Here is a 26,133-nt window from a genome sequence, read left to right on the forward strand (position 1 = left end):
TGCAACCTCTGCTTCCCCGGGTTAAAGCAATTCTCCTGCTTCAACCTCCCAAGTAGCTGGGATTACAGGCACCTGCCACCACACCTGGCTAATTTTTGTATTTAGTAGAGACAGGGTTTCACCATATTGGCCAGGCTGGTCTCCAACTCTTGGCCTCAAGTGATCTGCCCACACCAGCCTCTCAAAGTGTTGGGATTACAGGCATGAGCCCAGCCAAGACTTCATCTTAAATACAAATAAACAAATAAGTAAATAAATAAAATGGCGGCTAAAATCTCAGGACAGCAAACCTGTGTCCCAGCAACACAGGCTTTATTTCTATTTCTTTCACTGGCTCCCTTGAGAGTCTCAGCACAGTTCCTTGTGGGCATTCAGCCTGTGGTGACTCCTGCTCATGGCAGGGGCTGGTGTGATGGGTAGCAACTCTGACAGAGCAGGGAATCGAGTGGCTAGTGGGGACTTCATGGTGGGTCACCGTGGCCCACATCCACAGAGTGGCTGACCGAGGCCTCCTCTCCAGGCTCTGGGAGGCTCTGGACTCCATCCTCATCCTTGTCCTCATCCTGGTCCTCATCCTTGAACTCATCCTCATCTTCATCTTCAACCTCGGCTTTATCACGGCCCTCATTGTCCATGTCCTTGGACTTGGGGGGACTGGAACCCATGCTGGTGCGGGCAGACACTGAGAGCTTGGGCTCCAAAGGGCTGAGCTGCAGGCTGGCTGGCAAGTTGGTGTAGAGGGAGCGGCAGGGCTCTGTGGCCTGGTCCTGGGCAGTGTGGGTGGCCGGTTCCTGCTGCACAGAGGGTATCTCTGTGCTGCGGTGGGAGGTGCTGAGCCGGGAGGCCTGCCGGGCCATTTTGGCCTCCTCCAGTTTACGCAGCAGGCAGCTCCGGTGGGTCTCCGAGGACAGGTGGATGCGGGAGCCTTTCACCTTCTTTAAGCCCAGGGAAAGGTCCCTGAGCACGTGGGTGACGGGGAAGGAGAAGAAGCCCAGCTGCTTACTGAGGTCCTTTTCGAACTCGTACTTGCGGATGACCAAGGAGGCTGCCTGCTGGGTCAGGAAGTCGGCGAGCTCCTCATAAAGGCGGTTGGAGAAGTGAGACATGCTGGACTTCGACGAGATGGAGGGCAGCGGCTTCTTCTTCATGAACCTGCTGCTGCTGCGGGGGCTCTGCATAGCAGCCGGGGAGGGAAAGGGACACATGTCACACCTGCCAGCCCCATCCCTCTGTGACACCCCTTCCAGCCACTGTGCCCTCCTCAGAGCCCTGCCAGCCCTGCCCATCACAAACATGAATGGGTACACTTAGTGTGACAAACACACTTGCCACACGAAGGGTACAGCCTTACCACATCTGCTATGCTGTCGCACTCAACTGCCTACTCTCATGCTCACCTCACCATCACACCTCCTACAACTTGTTAGGCCTGGGGCAGGGGCAGGGACCTGTCACAGGGTAAGGCTAATCTGAGCCTTGACAACTGGGTTTGGGCAGCCTCCTGCCCAGGCCTGTGCCCAGAGAGACACCTGCAGGGGCCTTGATGGCTGAGGAAAGGGTCGAGGGACCATGCTGGAGACCCACCAGTGTGAGGCCACCTACGTCTTGTAGACATTCTCCCTGGGCAACTTCCCCTCGGCAAAGTCCAGAGACTGGAGAGTCCTGCTCGAGGCAGCTGGATTCAAGGGAGCTAGACCTAGGAGGCAAGGCCCCAGCCAGGCTAGGGCTGCTGTCCACAAGGGACGGGACCTTCCACCCCCATGTAGGAGCGTCTCTAGATTCACATACAAACATTAGAAAAAATACCCAGCATAAAAAATAGCCTTTATTTATCTGTGACAACACCTGGTAGTAGCTAGGCCAGGATTCATGGGCCGCCATCAGCATGACCCCTGCCCAGAAGGTTTCCACAGTGCAGAGCAAGAGACCTTGACCTTGAGCACCTGTCAGTGACAGTGGCTGCTAGGAGTGGTGGGTCAAGGAGCCCTTCTCCTGCAAACTCATGCCCGGTCCTACTTTCGAGGAGGTCACCTCTGGACACAGTGAGGCGGGAGATGAAGAGGCAACTGGGGAGAGCTCACAGAGAAGGTAGCAGGAAGAGCGGGGGGACGGGGAGGGGGAGGCAAGTGGAGGTGTGACAGGGCCCCTGAGGTGGCCCTGGCTGCAGTCCACCTCCACCACAATCCCGGGCACGGGCAGGGTGAGGTACAGGCCCTGCCAGGGCTGGGCCTTCTGGCTGGAGCTCAGGGAAACAGGTGTGTTTTGTAATTTGGGATCTGAGTCAGGTGCCTCCTCTCTGGAGTGGAGTGAGGGGCTGGGGACATTGGGCTTCTCCGTGGGTGTCACCTTGAGTTTGAATCTGGTGGCCACCTGGGCACTAGACATGGAGGGGGAGCCTCCTCTGTCCTTGCGTTTTCTCTGAAGCATCTTGGGGCTGGAGACTGTGGGGCGGGGGGAAGCTTGGGGCTGCCCGCCATTGGTGGGTGTAGCCGGCTCAGAGCCCAGAGGCGGCAGATTGCCATCAACCTGCAGCTCTGAGGTGGGCTCCAAGCTGGTGGGGAACAGAGGACGGCCGTTGCGGCAGCGGGCGCCACGGAGCTTATCCACAGCCTGGCTGACCACGCTTTGCAGGGCGGGGAAGAGGCGGTGGTCAGCCAGAAAGTTCAGCGTGCGATGGGGCTCACGGAGCGGACAGTAGCCAGGCAGGTCGAGGGACTCCAGCTGGCTCAGTAATGACTTGATCTCCTTATTGAACTCTCGCTTGCGGAAAATTGGCTCCTGTTCTCCAGGCCTGGGCTCTGATGCTTCAGGCACGCCAGAGCTTGAGCCCAGCAGCCCTGAGAACCAGGACAAGGGCTGCTCCTGGGTCCACTGAAAGCTGGTCTGGCTACCCAGCGAATCCCACAGCAAGGAGTCCCTCTGGGAGCAGGACTGACTGAGGCCTTTCTGCAGAAAGAGGGTGACTCTGTGAAGTGTTCAGGAGCAGCCAAGCCAGGGCTGACCCTGGCCCTGGGCTCTCCGTGGGAGTCCACCCCACCCAGCCATGGCCCCGGCTCTCACCCCTTTCCTCTCCAGCTGTAGCAGCCGCTTGAGGTTCTTCTCCAGCAGGAGTTTGTCCCTCACAGGTGGCAATGAGCCTAAGCCTTGGGCACCTAGGTCACTGTCCCGGCTGTGGGAGCCCAGATAGCCGGCCATGAGGCTGCTATGGCAGTTGGACATGGAGCTGGAGCTGGATGGGTAGTTGTTGGGGTGTCCAGTGCAGAGGGTCGGCTGTACACGGTGCCGGTGTACGGTGCTGAGGCTGGGCCGGGCATGTGCCCGCCGTCCACCACTTGGCACCTCCACTGGGTCCTGCACCTCCACAAGCGGCACCCCAGCCTCCGTCTTCATGGCAGCCATGCGCTCAGTCGCCTTCTCCACCACTGTCTCCAGGCTGTCCAGGACCTGGCTCTCAGTTAGGAAATCCAGAAAGTGGCCAAAGGGCTGAGGGTGCCTCTTGTTTCGGCGTTGGCCCTGGAGCGCTGAGCTGCCACATGTGGATGGTAGGTGTGGCACACGGCCCGGCTTGCAGGCTGGCCCCATTTCTGGGACCAGTGGCTTCTTGGGCAGCTGCACCTGAGCAGACAGGTATGTCACAGGGGGCAGGGGTGCCCTACAGGTGAAGGGTTCCCTGGGGTGACACTAGGACCTGGGTGGGAGTGAGTAGTGGAAGGAGCTGCATTTTGGAGTCTGGAAGCCCTGGGTTTGGACCCTGGCTCTGCCACCTACAGCCTGATGACAGTGTGCAAGATGGCCCCTCTTGAGGTCCAATGTCCTCATCTGCAAAGTGGAGGTCTATTCAGGGTCGCCCGGAAGCTTTCCTAACACCTACATTTCACACACACAAGTCCTGGCTAAGGAGTCTGCAAGCCTGCTTCTGCCCTGACACGTGGCAGGATGAGCAATCATGAACCTCTCGGAGTCTCCCTCCACCTCCTCATCTGTCCATGCAGCAGGCCATCCCTGTCTCCATGGCAGGACTGCAAACAACATCTGAGGTCTTGAGTGCAGACAACACCTGAGGTCTTGAGCCCTGTGCTACCCGGGCCTGTTTCTCCAACTTGAGCCATAGGCACCTAGTCAACTCCATGCTCCCACTGTAGGGTCCCAGTCCACCCAAGCAACTTCTGGGTCGCTGGAAGTCAGGAGGAAACAAGGAATGAAATTGAGTGTGACAGGGGCAAGCAGTGGGTGTCATAGGAGAAGTCAAGGCAATAAAGACTTCACTAAGAGGCCCAGAGAAGTCCATAGACAATGAGAAATGGGGGCTGTGGTCTTGGGTGCCAGGGTTGGTGGGGAACATGTTGTGGCCTCAAGGGTCGGGGCCCTGCTGGGCACACTTACCCGTGCACTGCACATGGAGTGGCTGGCCTCGTCGTCGGCCAGGTAACCCGAGTGGTGGCGGCACCTGGCCATGTGGTCACCTGGCAGGTGACCGGGCCTGCTGCCCACCTCTCTCTTCAGCTGCACATTCCTCTCTGCGTGGGGTGGGGAGACAACCTGAGGGTCTCCAATAGGTCCATGCATCTGTGGCCCTGGAGTCTGCGGGTCCCTCGCTCCCCGCACCCCGCCTCCTTCATGCATCCAGCCCTTCCTCTGCTCCACGGCCCCCATGCGTCTGCAGGCAGGCAGTTTCCAGAGTCATCGGGGTGGAATCGCTGAGGACAATCCTGTCTCCGATCATCTTTGGATCTGCGTGTGCTCGACCCTCCCTCCTCCCAAACCCTGGGCAACCTGGCTTTCGCCCCAGCCCAGAATCAACAGACTCACCAGAAACACCGCCTTGCTCCGCACAGGCCAGTACAGTCTGCGCCCTCACTGGAGCGGCTGCACAGTGCGAGGAAGTCGGCTGGCGGCCTCCACTTGCTTATTTGCATACCACATCCTCATTGGTTCTTACCGAGGAGCTCGTCCACTTCCCTCTCCGACACAATGGTTGGGGGCGGGGCCCACATTGGCCCCACCTCCAATCCTCTGGGCTCTGCCCTCCCACACTCGCCTCGCCTGGGAGCCGCAGGCTGAGGATGCTGGTGCCCACGCTCCCCGCTGCCGGGAGGACCCCCCACCCACCACCGAAGCTGGGGCTAGGCTCTTTGATCTGCTCCTGCCCCGAGGGGAGCCTAAAAGCCAAAGCCACGTCTTCCACCGGTGGCACAAGCACCTTCCTCGTGTCCTCCTTTGTCGCTGCGCAGCCCTGGGCCTCCTGCTCCTGTTCGTTTCCAGGGGCCTCCGCCCCTCCCGCGGTGTGCACAGCCCCAGGTTCTGCCTTGAGACCTCTCCCCTCTGCAGTGGAAAGAGTGCTGGCTCTAAGTCACAGACCTGGCTTCAGTTCCTGGCTCTGCTCTTTCCTGCCAATGTGACTCAACCTCTCTTAGCATTAGTCCCACACTGTAAATGGGCTTGAGCGTTCTTCGAATATGGGAGTATAGGATTCAATAAAATCTCCCTACAACACACCCAGTACCCCAGTGGAGCCTTGTGTATTCTTTAATTAATTAATTTATTTATTTGGAGACGGAGTCTCCCTCAGTCGCCCAGGCTGGAGTGCAGTGGCGCGATCTCGGCTCACTGCAAGCTCCGCCTCCCGTGTTCACGCCATTCTCCTGCCTCAGCCTCCCGAGTAGCTGGGATTACAGGCGCCCGCCACCACGCCCGGCTAATTTTTTTGTAGTTTTAGTAGAGACAAGGTTTCACCGTGTTAGCCAGGATGGTCTCGATTTCCTGACCTTGTGATCCGCCTGCCCTTGGCCTCCCAAAGTGCTGGGATTACAGGCCTGAGCCACCTCGCCCGGCGGAGCCTTGTATATTCTTACCTCCTCTCCCTCCCTCCTTTTCCCCTTTGCTCAGTAATACCCCTCCATGGTGTCACTTCTTCCAAAAAGCTTTTACTGTGAATTCTGCCGCGTCCTACGCAATTCACAGTAAACCCCATTCCAGACTCTACCATACCATGTTGCTACTTATTTTTCTATCAGATGGTGCTTCTTTGGGGCCAGAACTGAGGCAAGTCACCCTTAATCTCTAATACTTTCAGTGTCTGGCACCAAGTAGGTGCTCAATAAATGTCAGTCTCCTCCTTCCCATCTGCAGACCCTCGGGACCTCTGACCTTTCCAAGATCAGCTTCCAGTGGAGAATGGTGGTTGGTTGAGGTCTGACAATTCACCGGTCACTATAAACACAACAGTCCTTATGCCAAGAGCATGGTTGAAGGACTCTATGAGGCTTTCAATCCTCACATGCCTCACGAAATATTGTTCCTCTCAAGTTCTGCTCTGTCCTCTCAGCTCTGGCTACCCACTAGGTCAGGGACAGAGAGGACGTAGCAGGCCTGGGTGCTGGCCCCGAGCTGTGAGGTTCAGTCTTAGCTCCACTACTCCTGGCAGGACCACACTTTCGCTCTCTGAACCCCAGTTTCCTCATCTGTGAAACAGGAATGACATTACCAATTTCATAGCCGGAACACAAACACCACACTTTCCATGGGAAAAATCAAGACTGCCACATTGCAGTGGAAACTGTGGCTGCCAACCAATGACTATTTATACAGTCATGGGTAAGGAAAGCTTTTCTGGACCAAAGAGAAAACAGTGAAGTTATGAATGTAAAAGCTGTAGCCTGGCAGAGAGCTCAAGATGGAAACAGGAGATAATGTTTTCTCAAATGAAGCCTTAGTGTATATGCTTTCTTTCATTTTCTTAGTGTCTAGAGCGCAAGAAAAAAAAAATCAACAAATCAAGAAAATGCCTGCTTTTAGAAAAATCTGCAAAAGATCAATAGGCAATTTGAAAAAGAATAAAAATAGCTAATAATATGAAAATTTTCGTTCGCACTGCTATCTAAGAAACTACTAGAATGTGATAACATTGATGTAATCATCTTTATGTTCTCAAAACAACACACAAAAAAGTTGGGTTGGGAAGAAAGCGAGTTGGGTGTGTTTATTTGCTTAGAGAAAACACTGGAAGGATACAACCCAGAAAGTTTACAATGGCAATCTCTGGGAAGGGCAGGAGAGTCTTTTTTTTGTTTGGTTGTTTGTTTTTTGAGACGCAGTCTCGCTCTATCGCCCAGGCTAGAGTGCAGTGGTGCGATCTCGGCTCACCACAACCTTCGCCTCCCGGGTTCAAGCCATGCTCCTGCCTCAGCCTCCCGAGTAGCTGGGATTACAGGCGCGTGCCACCACTCCCGGCTAATTTTTGTATTTTTAGTAGAGACGGGGTTTCCCCATGTTGGCCAGGCTGGTCCTGAACTCCTGACCTCGTGATCCACCCGCCTCGGCCTCCCAAAGTGTTGGGATTACAGGCGTGAGCCACTGCGCCCAGCTTCCTTTTGGTATTTTACATATTAAATATCACTTTTGCAGTCAAGGAAAGTTCCGCGTTGCAACGAATCCATCACGGGTCTGGTTAGCGCGGGAGCCGTTGCCGGGTCCTTGCAGGGGCACGCCGGATCGCTAGGTGGCGAGAACAAAGGCGAAGTGCAGCCGCACCTGGGAGTGTGCGTCGGGGCGGGGCCTGTGCAGCGTCCGGGGGCGGGGCCTGTGCTGTCCGGCCCACTCCCCCGGGAGCGCGAGCGGTGGACCCAGGCGGCCATGTCCCGCCCTCGCATGCGCCTGGTGGTCACCGCGGACGACTTTGGTTACTGCCCGCGACGCGATGAGGGTATCGTGGAGGCCTTTCTGGCCGGGGCCGTGACCAGCGTGTCCCTGCTGGTCAACGGTGCGGCCACGGAGAGCGCGGCGGAGTTGGCCCGCAGGTGAGGGGAAGGCCCCTAGCAGGGCGGCGATCGGCTTGGGGCGCGCGGCTCCGCGGCCGCTAGTGCTCCAGCTCGCGCTCCGCCCTCAGGCACAGCATCCCCACGGGCCTCCACGCCAACCTGTCCGAGGGCCGCCCCGTGGGTCCGGCCCGCCGTGGCGCCTCGTCGCTGCTCGGCCCGGAAGGCTTCTTCCTTGGCAAGATGGGATTCCGGGAGGCAGTGGCGGCCGGAGACGTGGATTTGCCTCAGGTGCGGAGCCGCAGCTACAGGAGGATGCTCGCGAGGACCCCCAGAGCTCCGCCCGGAGGGTACTGTGAGGGCGTTAGGAGCTGGCGGTGGATGACTTCCTCATTCAAACACTGGAGCCGCCACACGGAAGCACGAGGAGGGTATCTTCGGCAGCTACTCTCGGTCGCTCAAGGTGTCTCTCGCTCGCCCTCTAGGTGCGGGAGGAGCTCGAGGCCCAACTAAGCTGCTTCCGGGAGCTGCTGGGCAGGGCCCCCACGCACGTGGACGGGCACCAGCACGTGCACGTGCTCCCAGGTGCGTGGTTAGTGATCCCAGTTTGGAGGGCGTTACTCCCAGGCGGGGCTGGGGGAGTAGGGGAAGTTCGATGCCCCCAGGTGAAGGGACGTGCTCCTCCCTGACCCGCTCCGCCCGCAGGCGTGTGCCAGGTGTTCGCCGAGGCGCTGCAGGCCTATGGGGTGCGCTTTACGCGACTGCCGCTGGAGCGCGGTGTGGGTGGCTGCACTTGGCTGGAGGCCCCCGCGCGCGCCTTCGCCTGCGCCGTGGAGCGCGACGCCCGGGCCGCCGTGGGCCCCTTCTCCCGCCACGGCCTGCGGTGAGGCTCCCTGCCCCGTCTCCTACCATAGCTGCCTCAGTCCCTCCGCACTGGCTGTTCACCTGGCTAGCTGTGTCCGTTTCTCAACCCGATAGCGAGTTTGGCGTCGACCGCTGCCGCCACCCCAGTTACCCCCTCCCACCCCGCCGTCCCTTCCCTAGCCTACCTAGCCTTGGCCATGGCCCGGCCTGGTCCCACCGCTGATGTCCCGCCCCCCGCAGGTGGACAGACGCCTTCGTGGGCCTGAGCACTTGCGGCCGGCACATGTCCGCTCACCGCGTGTCCGGGGCCCTGGCGCGGGTCCTGGAAGGTACCCTAGCGGGCCACACCCTGACAGCCGAGCTGATGGCGCACCCCGGCTACCCCAGTGTGCCTCCCACCGGCGGCTGCGGTGAAGGCCCCGACGCTTTCTCTTGCTCTTGGGAGCGGCTGCATGAGCTGCGCGTCCTCACCGCGCCCACGCTGCGGGCCCAGCTTGCCCAGGATGGCGTGCAGCTTTGCGCCCTCGACGACCTAGACTCCAAGAGGCCAGGGGAGGAGGTCCCCTGTGAGGCCACTCTGGAAGCCTTCCTGGAACCCTCCCTACTCTGACCCCCTACAGACAACCAAGCACTAATCCCCTTAGTACCAAGAAAGGGGAGCCAGGATTTAGTCCCGGCCCAGCCCACAGCCGGGCCCTGGAGCACGATCTGTTGACTTCCCTGGGTAGGACACTGCCACCTCTGGGCCCAGGTCCTCATGGCTCCAAATGGCATCTAGAGTTTGAGCAGCCTTCTTGGCTGTAGGCAGGCCCAGCCTGTGGCAGCGGGCTAGGGCCCGCAGAGCATTTGGTGCCCCTCCATGTTGCAGTGCAAACATCTTCACCACTGGGGCAGTGGGGAGAGATGGCTATATTAATAAAATAACGTGTGTCTTTCAAACTTGGGTGGTTTTATCAGCTGTGCCCAGGAGACCCTCACAGAAACAAGCACGGACAAAGAGCAGCTCCCTCTTGGCTCAAACCACTCCAGGAAATGACCCATTCTCCGTTCTGGTTTTGTTCATGCTGCGGTTTTCTTTATTCCTTTTTAGGGTAGGAGTGGGAGATTGTCCTCACCAGGCTGCTTTTGAAGAGGCATAATACTATAATCTCAGTATTGATTTAAGAAGTCACCTGTAGGCTGAGTGTGGTGGCTCACACCTGTAATCCCAGCACTTTGGGAGGCCGAGGCGGGCGGATCACCTGAGGTCGGGAGTGTGAGACCAGTCTGACCAACATGGAGAAACCCCATCTCTACTAAAAATACAAAATTAGCTGGGCATTGGTGGTGCATGTCTGTAATCCCAGCTACTGGAGAGGCTGAGGCAGGAGAATCGCTTGAACCCGGGAGGTGGAGGTTGTGATGAGCCGAGATCGCGCCCCTGCACTCCAGCCTGGGTAACAAGAGCGAAATTCTGTCTTAAAAAAAAAGAAGTCATCTGTTTAGATGTAAGCCATTCTAGGGGATAGGCGTGAGGAGATCCTGCAACCCTGTGAGAATACATTTAAATTTTTCTAGGAGGAGCAGTCTTCCCAGGAAATGGGATACCATGGTTCCTAACTTCTGGCAATGTAGGGATGCCCTGTGGACTGGGGCCCCATGTGGCTTAGGTGAAAGCTCCTGAGGTGCAGGAGCAGATGGGGAAGGCAGTGGGAGTCCTCTGGAGCACAGAGTCCTTCTGCACCACTCCGCAGGCTGGAAAGGCAGATGGAATACCATGTGGTCCTTGTCTCATTTCATGAAATAGCATCTATGAGGCAGGCACCGATGTCCCCATTTTACAGGGGTAGAGGCAGGAGTGGCAGAGCAGGGCTTTGAAACTACTCATTCATTTATTTAACGTGCACTGGGCCCTAGCCTGGGCCAAACATGGAATCAGGGGCCAAGAGAGCTCTCACCCAGCCTAGGCAGCTTAGAGAGACATGTGGCTTTCTGAAGGGTGAGTGTGGGATGTCGCTCCTCCTTCCTGCTTCTACTCACCCATGCCCCATCCCCTTGACTGTGGCTTCAGTCCCTTTTTCTGGCTCCACACTCGTCTTCCATCTTGACCTTCACTAGACTTGGACTCTTCCATCTGCAGCACTTTTCCTGCTTTCTTGCACCCATGCTTGGGAGCTGGATTCACTGTACAGTTGCTCCTCCTGCTGCCTAGCCTCCACCTCCTCGCCTCAGCCTGCTGAGATCTGGCCACACTCCTGCAGGCTGCTGGCTAAGGCTGGGAGAGGGGTGGCCTGAAGTTAGCCGGGGGTACAGACACAGCTCCCTTGAGGGGCTTCTGTTATGGAAGTGTTCTGAGAGGAGGAGGCAGCTGGTTGTGCAGCTTTAGGCTCAGGAAAGGTGTGGGTGGGCAGGAGAGACCTGGGGGTCTGCACAGATGCTAGATGAGTGGCTACTGTCACCCAGGGAGGGAAGGAGGGATGAGCAGAGTCGACAGCAGCCCTGGGGACCATGAGACTTTTTTTTTTCTTTTTAAAGACAGGATCTCATCCTGTCACCCAGGCTGGAGTACAGTGGCACAATCACGTCTCTGCAGTTCTCCACCTCCCCAGGCTCAGGTGATCATCCCACCTTGGCCTCCTGAGGAGCTGGGAACACAGGCATGCCTGGTTCATTTTTGTATTTTTTGTAGAGATGGGGTTTTGGCATGTTGCCCATGCTGGTCTCAAACTGCTGGGCTCAAGAGATCTGGTTGCCTTGGCCTTTCCTAAAGTGTTGGAATTACAGGCGTCAGCCACAGCACCCGGCTGACCATGAGCATTTGAGTGAAGTGAAGCCAGGCACAGTGGCTCACGCCTATCATCCCAGCACTTTGGGAGGCTGAAGTGGGAGGATCGCTTGAGCTCTGGAGTTCGAGACCAGCCTAGACAACACACTAAGACCTCATTTCTGTTATTTAAAAAAGAAAAAATAATGGCTGGGCATAGTGGCTCACGCCTGTAATCCCAGCACTTTGGGAGGCTGAGTCGGGAGGAAGGCTTGAGGCTAGCAGATTGAGACCAGACTGTGTAACATGCCAAAACCCTGTCTCTATAAAAAATACAAAAATTAGCCAGGTGTAGTGACACGAGCCTATAGTTCCATCTACTCAGGAGGCAGAGATAGGAGGATCGACTGAGCCTGGGAGGTAGAGGCTGCAGGGAGCAGTGATCGTGCCACTGCACTCTAGCCTGGGTGACAGAGTGAGCCCGACTCAAAAAAAAAAAAAAAAAAACTGAAGTGAGGGGGCATAGACTGGTAGGATAATCAGGCCCACCTGATTATAATGAGGCCCACCTCACAAGGAGGTGAAAGTGATAAGGACCTGCTAGGGTGGTGACTGGTGGCCCACAGGGGTTGTGGGGGCACCAACAGTGTCTTAGCCAAGTGGTTCGCTGTTATCCACCCACTCAGCATTCGTGTCTGGAGGGTCCACTCTGTGCTAGGCCAGGGCTGGAGCTGAAATGGCCTGGTCTGCAAGGAGCTCCCAGTCTGGTACATACAGGGACAGTCATCCAGTGTCATCCAGTGACACACAGAGGAAGATGTAGGAGAAACCCGCGGCAACATGTGGAGCCACAGGGAGGTTTCCGAACCTGGCCAGCACCGGGTGGGGAATGCTCTCTGGAAGTGACTTCCTTCCCAAGGCCTCAGTTATGGCCTCTGCACGGTGGTCCTTTCCACTCTGATCCTCTGAGGCCTCCAGGGTTCCCTAGGAGCCCTCTGTGAACAAGAACACATTCCAATAATCTGGGAAATGGCCACTTACCAGGCATGGACCGGGCTAGGCACTGCACTGCACTGGGAGCAATGGTACCCTCAGCTCCCCTCTGTTCTGGGTTGGTGCCCTTCCCCCATGCCATACCTGGGAAGCAGAGAGAGAAGGAAGAGCCAGGCAGGACAGGGTGGGAAATGCTGAGAGCAGCTCTGGCTTCTTTCAGGGCTGGGTTAGATGGCACCAAATGAAAGGAGAAGCAGCAAGGGGCAGCAGGTGACGGAAGTCAGGCTGCAGCGGCTACAGGAGTGATGAAATGGATGCTTATTTCATGCTGAACAATTAATAGTGAACACGGCCAAAAATGGTGGCTGATGGCTGTAGGGAAGAGGAAGTTGACAGAGGGGCTTAAAGGTCTCTGGCTTTGGGGAAGGTGGTAACTGGCTGTTTCTGGGCTCAGAGGGACCCTGTGGGAGGAAATGTGCCAAGTGGTGGAATGCAACAGGCTCTGCAGTCAGAATGTGAACAAAAACAGGCCAGGGGTCTTGGTTGTCTTTAAAAGCAGGGATAAGGATGCCACAGGGCTCTCCTGAGACTCAGAGGGTAAAGTGCTAGGTATGTTAAAGGCTAGTAAAATGACACCCCAGGAAGCTTCCTTCCCCAAGACCTGCAGATCTAGCTGAACAGTGCAGGCCTAGTCTCAGCTGGTGTCAAATTCCAGGCAGGGAAGGCCTGGCCAAAAAAGTCCTGGGCCTGGCTGAGCCCTTGCTGAGTCAGCACCACTGCCGCAGCACCCTGGCAGCGGGCTGTACTGGGGACTCAAGAGTGTTTCTGGCTGGCACCATTCATGGACATGGCCCAGCTCCACCCTCAGGCACACCCTTATCAATTCTGTGACCTCTTGGGACCCCAGGTTTGCCTCTTCTAAACATGGACTATAACACTCCCAGGAGGCTCCAGGATGACCCACGCATGTAAGTGATGCACCCACACTTTAGTCCCTGTCCCCTCAACGAGATGCCCAAGAGCGCCCTCCGCAGGCCCCAACTGTCTGGAGTCTCCGGCTTTCTTGTTGATTATACCTCATCTCCTTCCCTCTAGGGAGGCAGGAACACCTCTATGTACCTCTTTTGGAGAGGCTGGGAATGGGGAGAGAGATCAGAAGCCCCAGACCTGGGCCCCAGCCAGCCCTCCCATCTCCAAGAGCATAGGCCCCTGGCACTGCCTGCTCCCAGGAAGGAAGAAACCCACACGACTAACCAGTGTCTGAGAGCATTTTTATTAAGGGCAGCAGAACGGGATCGCAGCATCTTAGAAAGCCTATTCTCTGCCGTGGTGGGGAGTAGGGAGCAGAGGGAAGGACCCGGCACACTTCAAGAAACCAGGCGGGTGTGAATTCCTGAGTGAGCTTGGGGCAGCGGGGGGTGGCTGCTCCACAGCTCGCCCCTCCTCCAGAGGACCCAGCTTTTTGGTTTTGGAGCAGCCAGGGCTGTTCGCCAGCTTGCTCAGAGCCTACCCTGAAGGCACGGCTGGCAGGAGCAAGCCGCCCAGGCCCGAAGGAGAGACACCCACTGGCTCGAAAGCCAGGCCTCTGCTGACGGGGCCAACCCTGTGGTGCCAGTGCCAGGGCTGAGAGTCCCTGAGGGGCTGCCAGCACACAGGTATCCTCCCATGGTGAGCAGAGTGCAGTGAGGGGGTGACAGGCAGGCAGAGCTACGTTGGCAGAAATACGAAGCAATGGGACAGTTTCCAAGAATGGCAACATTTCTGGATCCAGAGAAGCAACAAGAACAAATGGTGGCTTGTTTGGATAGCTTCTGACAGAATTTGGCATTTTATTACAAACTGGAGTGTGAATGAAATAAAATCCATCATCACTTTTCTGCTAATGAAGACAGATGTGGAAACACCAGCCTGGTGCCCTTGCCATCCCGGGCACAAGAGAGTCTCTAGAAACCTGCCCTTGGCGTACCTAGGACAAAAGAAGCTGAGTTCATGTACACGCCGCAGGGGCCACGCGCCTGAACAATGTTAGGCTGCCGAACCTGCCCATCACTCCTCACTTCTGCACAGACCAGACCAAGCTGTCTTACACGCCTGTAGGCCCCGGAAAGATCTCAAGTTATAGAATTAAAATTAAAACAAAAAGCAAAGTTTAAGTCATCTTCTCCACAGGATCTAGTCCCCCTCCAAGAGCCAAGAAGGGAAGCCGCCAGTGGCAGAAGCAGGGTTGGTGACACACAGCATTTAGATCGTCGGCTTCCTTGGGGTGTCAGAGCGACATGGATTCTCTACTAGTGCGGGGACAATCCCATTTGCCTTGAAAAGACATTAATATTCAAATCTTTACAAGTTTATCTGATGATAAATTCTAAGGTCAATTTTTATTTCTACAAAAAAAGGCAGTCAAAACAATATAAAACACATTGAAAGGATATTACTGAGTGAGCTTCAAGTGGAGCTTGACTCTGCAAAGGCTGTGAGTCCAAAGGGAGAGGAAGTCCGTCTTGTTCCCGGGCTGGGCTGGCTGCTCTGGAGGAAGGGGTCAGCAGGGGCCCAGGCGACCCCAGACTGGTGCTTTAAATAGCCGAGTCCTGCTAATTCCAATCCTACAAAGGGTCAAAGTGTGCCGAGGGAGAGCTGTGGCAGGGCCGCTGCACGGAGGAAGTGGAGAGCAAGCTCCGTGGCACATTCGGATGAAGCTCGGTGACAGATGAGCTGGGAATTTCAAACGGACATTCTGGCTGTAGCTTTGTCTGCAAGGACCAGCAGATCTTCTACAATGGCTGCAGGGAGAAGTGCCAACCTGGGACCTCAGGAGCCTTTCTGGCGAGATTCATCACACACAGTGTGCACAGCATCCTCCTGACTAGCAGGCCCCCCATTTCGGGGCCACCATAGACCTGTGATTATAGGGTTTCTCTGTGCAGGCCAGGCCAGAGGTCAGTTACACACACTGACATCAGGGCTTGCCCAATTAACTGATGTTACTGTGGTAACATCAGCTGGAGTTTCACATAAGAACTGAGGAGAAGGACTGGAGGAGGGGTGTGGCTGTTTGTTTTTAAATTTTTTAAAAGGATGTTATAAACTGGAGTCAGGATAATTTAAACCAACTCCCACACTGGGCAACAGTCCCACACGTGCTAAGAAAAGCCACCAGGACCGCCAGGGCAGTCTCTTCTCCTTTGTGGAGGCGAGCCCGGGGTCTGGGGAAGTAAGTAAGTGAAAAATAAACTTGGTGCCAGAAAGTGGGAGTGGCAAGGGTAGGGAAGAAAGGGAACCACAACCTTTTTTTTTTCCTTTTTTTAAAACCTTATGGGTTAAATGTAACTTGAAGATTTTGGATAAAATTGGACAAGAAAAGAAACACCATTCTTTTGAAGTAGATTGAAGCAGTGATTTTTAAAACAAAGAGAGCAGAACTAGAACATCTTAAATTTTTAATCCTTTCTTTACAGGTTACCTAGACCACTTTTGATTAAGAAAACTGTAGAAAGTTAGTAACTGCCACAAGCGAACGCCAGGCGGTGGCACGTGTCAATTTCCACAGAGTCCTGCTTTGCGGGGTGTCTGAATGCACTGCACGGGGTCTCTGCTCACACTTGCTGGAACCAATCGTGGCAGATTTTAGTCCACAGGTCGCTTTTCCCCATATTTCTTTGTAAACTCTTCAGCATTCTTACAGAATTTTTTACGGTCCTTAGAGTATTCTTCAGCTAGGTCAGCCCGAAGTGGGTGCTCGGGCTGGGGGTCATTCACCAGTGCTATGAGGGACTGGATTACTGCCAAGAGAAGGACAAGGCATGGGGGGTTAACACAGTCTCAGAAATGGCACAGGCAAGAGGCAGCTAATCCTGAGAACAAAACTCTGGCTTTACCACTGGTTTACAGCTAATGTGCTTTTAAGCCAAAGCTGCCTCCTATTTATCCAAAATTCTGACTGCCAGAAAACTCATCTTTCCTCTGTGATTAGGAGACATTGATGGACAACAAATAGCTAACACTACGGTGGATAATTGTTCACAGTGATGTGCTTCCGCCTCCAGGAAGCCTTCCTGACCTGACACCTGGGGAGGTCTTAGCCCTCAGTCACTCCCAGCCCTTTTTTCTTGGCGGGGGGTTGGGGAGGAGGGACAGGGTCTCACTCTGTCACCTAGGCTGCAGTGCAGTGGCACCATCTTGGCTCACTACAGCCTCAACCTCCTGGGTTGACTTCAAGCAATCCTCCAGCCTCAGTCCCCCGAGTAGCCAGGACTACAGTCGTGCACCACCATGCCTGGCTAATCCAGTCCTCTTGTGTGCTCTGGAGATAGGAGGCCTAGTATTGAACTGCTCACTCTCACACATGCACACAGGGTCACTTTCTTCAGGGCAGGACCAGGTAGAACTTCCCTGCATCAGCCCAGCACCCAGCACCCAGCACCATGCTCGGCTCAGGGAAGTTTCGGTTAAGGTGACTGAGGGGGCATTAGAGAGAAGGGTATGTGACGGCGCTGCGCTTGTCAATGCGCAATGACCCAACTCTGGAAGACCCTTAGGAGTTTCTGAACCCTCTAGAAAGGGTCACTGGGGTCAGCCAATGGGAAGCTGACAACCGCCATCGCATCACATTGTCAAGACCACAGGCAGATGTCACGCTGATGGCTCTGATGGGTGCCACAGTACTCCCCCTAGGTGCCGTAGCCCAGATGTGCCCCAGGGTGGAAGGATAGTGGGGAATCAGAAGCAGCTGCTACCCACACCTCCTCACATACTTTGCCACAGTTGCCCCCTGACCCTGTCAGGACCAGCACCCTCAGAATGTTCCTTCCCTCTTCTCCGAACTGCTGATGCCACAAATTCCTTTTTATTTTCTTTAGACAGAGTCTTGCTGTCACTCAGGCTGGAGTGCAGTGGCTCAATCATACTTTACTGCATGGTACCCTCAAACTCCTGGGTGTAAGTGATCCTCCTGCCTCAGCTTCCTGAGTAGCTGAGACTACAAGCACATGCCATCACGTCCAGCTAATTTTTTTTTTTAACCCAGGCTAGAGTACAGTGGTGCAATCACAACTCACTGCAGTCTGACCTCCTGGGCTCAAACAATCCTCCCACCTTGGCCTTGAGAGTAGTTGGGATTACAGGTGTTAGCCACCGCTCCTGGCCTAGTTTTTTGTGGAGATGGGGTCTCACTATGTTGCCCAGGCTGGTCTCAAACTCCTGGGCTTGAGTGATCCTCCCGCCTCATCCTCCCAAAAGTGCTAGGATGACAGGCATGAAGCCACTGCACCTGGTCAATTCCTTTATTGAGGGCTCATATTGTTCATTCAGCATTACAAGAAATGGATTAAAATGCAGATGCTAGCCAGGCAGATCACCTGAGGTCAGGAGCTCAAGACCAGCCTGGGCAACATGGTGAAACCCTGTCTCTACTAAAAATACAAAAATTAGCCAGGCATGGTGGCCCATGCCTATAGTCCCAGCTACTCAGGAGGCTGAGGCAGGAGAATCGCTTGAACCCGGGAGACGGCAGTTGCAGTGAGCCGAGATCGTGCCACTGCACTCTAGCTTGGGCGACAGAGCGAGACTCTGTCTCAAAAGTAAATAAATAAAACAAAATGCTGATGCTGGCTGAGTCATATGCAAAGGCATAATCATTCAACAGCACACACTAAGTGAGGGCCACAGCACAAAGTACTCCTGGCCTGGTGTCCAAAACCCACCTGCCTAACCTCTGCTTCTTACTGTGCCTGGTGAGAATGGGAAAGAGAGGGCTCCTGTGGCCACAGCGGGTAGAGGTGAAGCAGTGGGGCAGAGGCGAAGAGGGTATTGCGCATGCAACGCTGACAGGTTCCACGTTTGTTGGGGCTGGGGGGTGGTTGGGCAAGGAGGGTGGACTGTGAACAGCAAGCAGGGGCAAGGGGCCTGGAAAGCTCTCTGCAGGCCAGGGTGGCCTCTAATTCAGTCTCCAAGCCTCCTCAGGGGTAGATGGTATCACCTCCCTGTACAAGCCACCTGTACCTCTAGAGGCAGCAGGCCCTGGAGGTATATTTTTATTTAATAAACATTTATTTATTTATTTAATAAACGAAGCCCACCCTTGGCTGACTGGCCACAGTGTATTTCAGTGCACACCACCCTCAGTGTGAGACTGCTCCCTTTTTCCTGGCTGTTCTTGACTTCAGGGATGGAAATTGAGCCACAGTTGCCTAAGAGCACAAATAGGTGGCTCCCCTTCCTTTCCCATGATTAGAAATGGCCCTGTAACAGGAGAATTACCACCGCATTAGCATTTTAGAAACCTCGCTGGGCTAAGGACAGGCTGAGTACTTCGTTAGGGGCACACTCAGGAGTTTTCACCTCACTGTCTGATATGAATACTTAGGCTCTCTACTTCTCACTATCATCACCTTGGTAACTAATGCAGAGGTTGGTGGCTCACACCTATATTCCCAGCACTTTGGGAGGCCAAGGAGGAAGGATCACTTGAGGCCAGGAGTCTGAGACCAGCCTGGGCAACATAGCAAGACCTGGCCTCTACAAAAAATAAAAAATAAAATTAGCCAGTCGTGGTGGTACTTGCCTGTAGTCCCAGCTCCTTGGGAGGCTGAGGTGGGATGATTGCTTGGGCCCACAATATTGAGGCTGTAGTGAGCTGTGATTGTGCCACTATACTCAGCCTGGGCGACACAGTGAGACCCTATCGCAAAAAAAAAAATAATAAATTTTTTTTTTTTTTTTTGAGATGGAGTCTCACTCTGTCGCCCAGGCTGAGTACAGTGGCACAATCACAGCTCACAATCTCGGCTCACTGCAAGCTCCACCTCCCAGGTTCACGCCATTCTCCTGCCTCAGCCTCCCGGGTAGTGGAATTACAGGCACCTGCCACCATGCCCGGCTAATTTTCTGTAATTTTTTAGTAGAGACGGGGTTTCACCGTGTTAGCCAGGATGGTCTCCATCTCCTGACCTCGTGATCCACCCGCCTCGGCCTCCCAAAGTGCTGGGATTACAGGCATGAGCCACTGCACCTGGCAAAATAAAAATTTAAAGACCTATTTCTCAAAAGATGCCATTTGTCTATTTCGTTATTTTTTATAGTTTCACTTTCACTAATTTGATCAAGTCTGAATTTTTTTTTTTTTAATTGAGATGGAGTCTCACTCTGTCGTCCAGGCTGGAGTGCAGTGGCACAATCTCAGCTCACTGAAACCTCCACCTCCTGGGTTCAAGCGATTCTCCTGCCTCAACCTCCCGAGTAGCTGGGACTACAGGCATCTGCCACCATGCCTGGCTAATTCTTTGTAATTTTAGTAAAGATGAGGTTTCACCATGTTACCCAGGATGGTCTTGATCTCCTGACCTCATGATCCACCCACCTCATCCTCCCAAAGTGCTGGGAATACAGGCATGAGCCACCATGCCCGGCCTCAAGTCTGAGTATTTTTAAATTTACTTAGTAGTTCTGATAAGTATTTCATTCTTTTGGTGTTCCCTTGGGTGCATTTCTGGCTCCTTAGCTAAACTATAATAAACTTCAGCTGAGCTGAACTTGTTTTGCTAGTAAGAACACTTGACAGATTGTCTGCTTTACAAACTACAACTGTGGCCCTCTATCAACATTTTTCATATATAGGACAGCATATTAAATCGTATTTTAGAAACCATCCAGCCCTGGGTTCTTGGTCTCTTCTGTGACCCAAATGCTCCTCAGAAGTATTTTTTTTTCTGCAAAATGTAGGGGCTTAAAAACATACAACAGGCCAGGCGCAGCAGCTCACACTTGTAATCTTAGCACTTTGGGAAGCTGAAGTGGGCAGACTGTCTGAGCTCAGGAGTTCAAGACCAGCCTGGGCAATACGATGAAACCTTGTCTCTACTAAAATACAAAAAACTAGCCAGGCGTGGTGGCATGCGCCTGTAGTCCCAGCTACACGGGAGGTGAGGGAGGAGAAATGCTTGAATCCAGGAGGCGGAGGTTGCAATGAGCCAAGATTATGCCACTGTACTCCAGCCTGGGTGACAAAGTAAGACTCTGTCCCCCCAACAAAAAACAAAAAACAAAAAACCCACACAACAAATTAGCCAATTTTACCTTTTACTCTCACTATATTCTCATCAGAGAATAAAGCCTATATTTCCTTCCTTTTGTTCTTTTTCTTTTCTTTTCTTTTTAAGACGGAGTTTCGCTCTGTTGCCCAGGCTGGAGTGCAGTGGCAGCAGTTGGGACTACAGGTGCCCGCGACCACGCCCGGCTAATTTTTTGTGTTTTTAGTAGAGACGGGGTTTCACCGTGTTAGCCAGGATGGTGTCGATCTCCTGACCTCGTGATCTGCCCGCCTCGGCCTCCCAAAGTGCTGGGATTACAGACATGAGCCACCGCGCCTGGCCCTTTTGTTCTTAATCACAGTTTCTCTGCAATAGCGGATGTAAGCAATATTTGTGATTTCCCCTCCTTTTCATAAAAATCCAGGGAGCTTCATTGTCAAAGAATAAAATGTCAATGTACCTTCAACCCAAGAAGATAAGCAATGTTGTAGCCTTCCATGGAATGTGCTAAAAAAAAAAAAAAAAAAAAGGTGTGTTTTTTTTTTTTTTTTTTTTTTTTTTTTTGCCTCCCAAGTAGCTGGGATTACAGGTGTCTGTCAGCATGCCCGGCTAATTTTTTTTTTTTTTTTTGGAGATGGAGTCTTGCTCTCGCTCTGTCACCCAGGCTGGAGTGTAGCAGCGTGATCTCAGCTCACTGCAACCTCTGCCTCTTGGGTTCAAGTGATTCTCCTGCCTCAGCCTTCTGAGTAGCTGGGACTACAGGCGCACGCCATCGTGCCCAGCTAATTTTTTTTGTATTTTTAGTAGGGACGGGGTTTCACCACGTTGGCCAGGATGGTCTGGATCTCTTGACCTTGTGATCCGCCCACCTCGGCCTCCCAAAGTGCTGGGATTACAGGCGTGACCCACCACGCCCAGCCTGGAACATTTTCATCCCCCAAAAAGAAAACCCACTCTCAGTAGTCACTTCCTATTCTCCTCCTCCTAGACCCTGACAATCACTAATCTACTCTGTCTCAATGGATCCACCCTAGTCTGAGCATCCCATATACAGCTGAATTTTATCTGTAGTGCTTATGTTCTATAAACTTGCCATGAACATTGAATTAATGATACTGAATCATTGCTCCTAAGGGAAACAGAGGTTTAGGTTCAAACAAGCCTCTGCTCACATTTTTGCCAGCTGATTAATATATAACTTTGTTTTATGTGTGTTTAAAGACACCTTATTTAATAGGTAATATTGACTCAGCAGCACTATAACTCATGCCCAAATAAAGCTTATCTCACACATGTATTTTCTCCAAAAGGCATATCATGACCTTCTGTGCTCAGGAATACTAGACAGCACTTCAGCACCACATTTGGGGCCAAAGCAAAATCACCAACAAAAAGCACAAAATCCAAGAAGTGTGGCATTAGACAGCTCACTTGCTTCAGCTGAGAGCTGAAACAAGAAGGCAGGGCATCGCACTGTTCAACCACACAACCTCAGCTGGAACACGTGCATGGGGTACTTCAAATTTTTTGCTGTTCTGCACATGCACACATCTGTGATAGACCACAAGTGCCGAGAGTATTGATTTTGGGACTACAAAAAACTTTAGTGAGTAGGCAAATTTGCAAACACAGACTCTATGAACAATGAGGCTCAACTACAAATGGAATCATACGATATGTGGCCTTCCGTGGATGGTTCTTTCATTTAGCATATTTTCAAGGTTTATGTACCATAAGACAGTACTTCATTGCTTTTTATGACTAAACAATATTTAATTGTAGAGATACACCACTTTTTTGTTGTTTGTTTTGTTTTGTTTTGAGACGGAGTTTGGCTCTTGTTGCCCAGGCTGGAGTGCAATGGCGCAATCTTGGCTCACTGCAACCTCTGCCTCCCAGGTTCAAGTGATTCTCCTGCTTCAGCCTCCCAAGTAGCTGGGATTACAGGCGCCCGCCACCACGCCCAACTAACTTTTTGTATTTTTAGTACAGATAGGGTTTCACCATGTTGCCCAGTCTGGTCTTGAACTCCGGACCTCAGGTGATCTGCCCACCTCAGCCTCCCAAAGTGCTGGGATTACAGGCGTGAGCCACCATGCCCGGCTCACATTTTGTTTATTCACTCACCAACTGATGGACATTTGGGCTCTTTCCACTTCTTATCCATTGTGAATAATGGTGCTATGAACATCTGTGTACAAGTTTTTATTGGGCATATGTTTTCATTTCTCTTGGGTAGATATAGCTAAGAGTGGAATTGCTGGGTCATATGAGCATCTTTTCATATTACTATTTCTTCCATTATGCTTACTTTTCTGTACTTGTGGATGGCTAAAGTGAGCTAGAGGTTGTGAATTGAGGAGGTCAAAGAACTTCAAGGCTGGATCTGGGAGAAGCCATAATTGGGAATGTTGAAGTTTCTAAGGACAAAGGCAGGAGACAAAAATCATGAGCAGGTGCTCTGGGGACAAAGGAAGAGCGCTGGAAGATTACAGCAGGAGGGTGGCACAAGTGGCTTTCTCCCTTTCTTTCTTTCCTTTCTTTCTTTCTTTTGGTACAGACGGGGTTTTACCATGTTCCTCAGGCTGGTCTCAAACTCCTTGGCTCAAGCAATCTGCCTGCCCCAGCCTCCCAAAACGCTGGGATTACAGGCGTGAGCCACTGTGCCTGGCCTCAAGAGGCACTTTCACTTCCCATATTTAAGAAACAAATGAAGGAATGGTGAGGCATTTAAAAAGGCAGGCTTTGCAGGACAGTGGCAGCTGAACAGCAGTCAGGAAACAGCACCAGAAAAACAGGGACACCCAACATATGAAGAATCAGGCAGGTGAGAGAAGGAATGGCATGTTCAGAAGAGCTGCCATTTGGGAAAAGCAGGCCCAAGTGGGCCTGAAGAGGCAGCAAGGGGACTCAGCATCCTTGCCTGCCTGTCCCACCTCTGCCATCATATCTCCCATCCTGCGTACTCCTCCCATCAAGAGCTGAAGTCTATTTTCCCTCTCATTAAATCTGGACTTGCCTGACCAAAAGAATCCACAGAAGTGACACTGTACAAGTTCTATGCCTTCACCTGGAACCCTGAGACCACCATGCTATGAAGGGGTCCAATCTAGCCTTGTGGAAAATAAGAGAACACAAAGAGAACCGAAGTGCCTTAGCTAATACCATTTCTGCACATGTGTACTATGCCTACCAGCACTTCCCAGCCAAGCTGAGTTCCCACCTCAATACAGCTGCATGAGTGACCCCAGGAACAAACAGTCAGCTGTAGAACCATGTAGCTGAGCCCAGCCAACCTCCAGAGTAAAAACTAATAAACTGGTGTTACTTTAAGCCACAAAGTTTTGATAGGGGTTATAATGCAGTAATAGATAACAAACATGGGAATGTGGCCATCAAGTGCCAGGAACAACATTCTTGATGTATGTGAGGATGGGGATCAAGGCCATGCCACAAACAATCTACATAATAATGTTCTAGGAAAGAATCCTCAACTGTCCCAAATCACAAAATAGCAATTCCGGTTCTGTCCATCATGGCACACAGAATAGCTCCTGTACCAAAATTTTTACCTTAAAAATCCCAAGTCAACAGTACTTTTTACAAAAAAAAATTAAAAGCTGCCCCTAAGTTATTTGGCTCTTGGGGGTGGGGGGGAGGCAGCCACAGTCTGAAAAAGCAGAGCATTTTGGCAGTGCACCTGGATAGGAAGGTAAAAAGTGAATAATCCTGCCACAGCCTTCTTTGCAGCAGCCCCATGAGAGGTGGCAAAGCACGTGCATCCATCTCCTGAGAGCCTCCCTGGCCCTAGCCCCACCCTCTCAGTCTACAGGTAAGGGAGGAGTCCCAGAACTCTTTGTGGCCAGAACCTGAGGTGCAGGGCTTTCCTGGGCAACCTGGTCTGGAACGACTGCCACTCCCCAGGCACGATGGGTTAACAGACATGACTTGGCAAGGACTCCAGGAATTATTGAACGCTCTTGATCAAATGCAGCTATAGGCTTTCGACAGTGCTAGGAATCTGTATAGAAAAAAACCAGGCTCGCCGGGCATGGTGGCTCATGCCTGTAATCCTAGCACTTTGGGAGGCTGAGGTGGGTGGATCATCTAAGGTCAGGAGTTCGAGACCAGCCTGGTCAACGTGGTGAAACCCCGTCTCTACTACAAATACAAAAATTAGCCGAGTGTGGTGGCTGTAATCCCAGCTACTCGGGAGGCTGAGGCAGGAGAACTGCTTGAACCCGGGAGGCGGAGGTTGCAGTGATCTGGGATGGCATCATTGCACTCCAGCCTGGGTGAGTCCGTCTCAAAAAAAAAAAAGAAAAGAAAAAATCGGCCGGGTGCGGTGGCTTAGGCCTGTAATCCCAGCACTTTGGGAGGCCAAGGCGGGCTGATCACGAGGTCAGGAGATCGAGGCCTCCTGGCTAACACGGTGAAACGCCGTCTCTACTAAAAATAAAAAAAAAATTAGCCGGGCGTCGTGGCGGGTGCCTGTAGTCCCAGCTACTCGGGAGGCTGAGGCAGGAGAATGGCGCGAACTCGGGAGGCGGAGGTTGCAGTGAGCAGAGATCGCGCCACCGCACTCCAGCCTGGTGACAGAGCGAGACTCCGTTTCCAAAAAAAAAAGAAAAAACCAGGCCATGGGCACTGAGGAGAACTGTGTCAAGCTTTTATAAACATCAGCTTGTACACAAACAAGGACCAAGCCCACTAGAGACTGTTCTGCCCTGACTGAATGTTTAGCACCCACTCCTTTCTTCTACTCAGTGTGGGAGTCTAATGGGCACCTTTCATGGTGATTATTTCCAACAAGTGAGGCTTGATTTTTCTTGTGAAAGGCTTTGAACTCCACCTTCCAGGGCTTTTCTCAATCACTGAAACAAGGGACCTCCTCAATCCCTGTGCAGGTCAAAAGTTCAGCTGAGTTATTCCCACAGGGACTGGTGGGACCTCAGCCATACTTTGCGTGCACCTGGTAAGGTAGGAGTTCTCTGGACTCTGTCTGATCTGGCATCAGGAAGGACCCATGAGCCCCTACCCCAGAGCATCACTCCCCAAAGAAACCCTCCACTTGCAGCCTCTCAAGTGCTAGCTTCATCCACTCTAATCTAAACAGACTTTATACTGGTTTAGGTACTTAAAAGGAAGCCACCAAAATATGAGATTAGGACTTCAAAAGAAAGTCTGGAATTAAATGAAAACCAGACACAGTCCATAACAAACTAGTCACTTCTAGGGGACAAAAGGGAGGACAACCACAATACTGACTCAAATATTTTTCCCAGAAGAATGAGCATGTTTATGTTCACACAGCCACACACGGACATGTGCACCACGCACAGCCACATCCAACTCCAGGGAATCCCAGGCCCACTAAAGTCAACCACGTGCCTTCATCTAGGAATACTGCCCTTACATCTGCCTCTGTCCCTCCCGTCACATCACCCGAGCCACTAGGCTCTAGCTCATGCCCTTCCTATAGCCTGGAAGGCCCTCTTCAACCTCCTTTCCTCCTTCAAGTCTGAGTTCAGGCACTAACTACTGCATGAGTTCAGGCACTAACTACTGCATGAGGCCACCTTAAATCCCACTCTCCCTTCCCCTTGTAGGCAACCCCATAGTCCTTCATCCCTTCCAGGGACCAGTGCCTGCACCCCTCTGCACCAGCAGCAAGCCACTGGGCTTGTCTGTCCATGTGTGTTCCCACTGTGGATGGCAGCCCAGGGCTGAGCACTGGGAAGGCCTCCTCAATCCC

At 53.0% G+C, this 26,133-nt stretch overlaps 3 protein-coding genes across 8 annotated transcripts in view; 1 reads left to right on the forward strand and 2 right to left on the reverse strand.

Moving 5' to 3' along the window:
• Positions 1-274: 274 nt before the first annotated feature.
• On the reverse strand, positions 275-6,796 carry CCDC116 (coiled-coil domain containing 116). 5 transcript variants are annotated; one of them, XM_054469073.2, is made up of 5 exons: positions 4,810-6,796; positions 4,384-4,517; positions 3,061-3,609; positions 2,347-2,946; positions 275-1,172 (listed from the first exon to the last, which is right to left on the reverse strand). In XM_054469073.2, the coding sequence occupies exons 2-5, from the start codon at positions 4,453-4,455 to the stop codon at positions 462-464; spliced, it is 1,932 nt and encodes a 643-aa protein (XP_054325048.2). In that variant the 5' UTR covers positions 4,456-4,517; positions 4,810-6,796; the 3' UTR covers positions 275-461. The 5 variants fall into 5 exon arrangements, with proteins under 5 accessions (XP_054325048.2, XP_054325046.2, XP_054325047.2 ...); XM_054469071.2 differs by having other exon boundaries at positions 3,061-3,615; XM_054469072.2 differs by having other exon boundaries at positions 3,061-3,615; positions 4,384-4,539.
• Positions 6,797-7,452: 656 nt separating this feature from the next.
• YDJC (YdjC chitooligosaccharide deacetylase homolog) lies at positions 7,453-9,557 on the forward strand. 2 transcript variants are annotated; one of them, XM_054469074.2, is made up of 5 exons: positions 7,458-7,796; positions 7,886-8,045; positions 8,240-8,339; positions 8,460-8,637; positions 8,859-9,557. In XM_054469074.2, the coding sequence occupies exons 1-5, from the start codon at positions 7,633-7,635 to the stop codon at positions 9,226-9,228; spliced, it is 972 nt and encodes a 323-aa protein (XP_054325049.1). In that variant the 5' UTR covers positions 7,458-7,632; the 3' UTR covers positions 9,229-9,557. The 2 variants fall into 2 exon arrangements, with proteins under 2 accessions (XP_054325050.1, XP_054325049.1); XM_054469075.2 differs by lacking the exon at positions 8,460-8,637 and having other exon boundaries at positions 7,453-7,796.
• A 4,593-nt stretch (positions 9,558-14,150) lies between these two features.
• The window catches only part of UBE2L3 (ubiquitin conjugating enzyme E2 L3), a 55,520-nt gene continuing 43,537 nt past the window's right edge, over positions 14,151-26,133 (reverse strand). Inside the window, exon 4 of the mRNA XM_054469077.2 lies at positions 14,151-16,133. Within this exon, the coding sequence (XP_054325052.1) occupies positions 15,979-16,133 (155 nt within the window). The 3' untranslated portion in view covers positions 14,151-15,978. The remainder of the gene's footprint in view (positions 16,134-26,133) is intronic.

The sequence above is a fragment of the Pongo pygmaeus genome, chromosome 23 (genome assembly GCF_028885625.2).
Source record: "Pongo pygmaeus isolate AG05252 chromosome 23, NHGRI_mPonPyg2-v2.0_pri, whole genome shotgun sequence".
Lineage (NCBI taxonomy): Eukaryota > Metazoa > Chordata > Mammalia > Primates > Hominidae > Pongo > Pongo pygmaeus.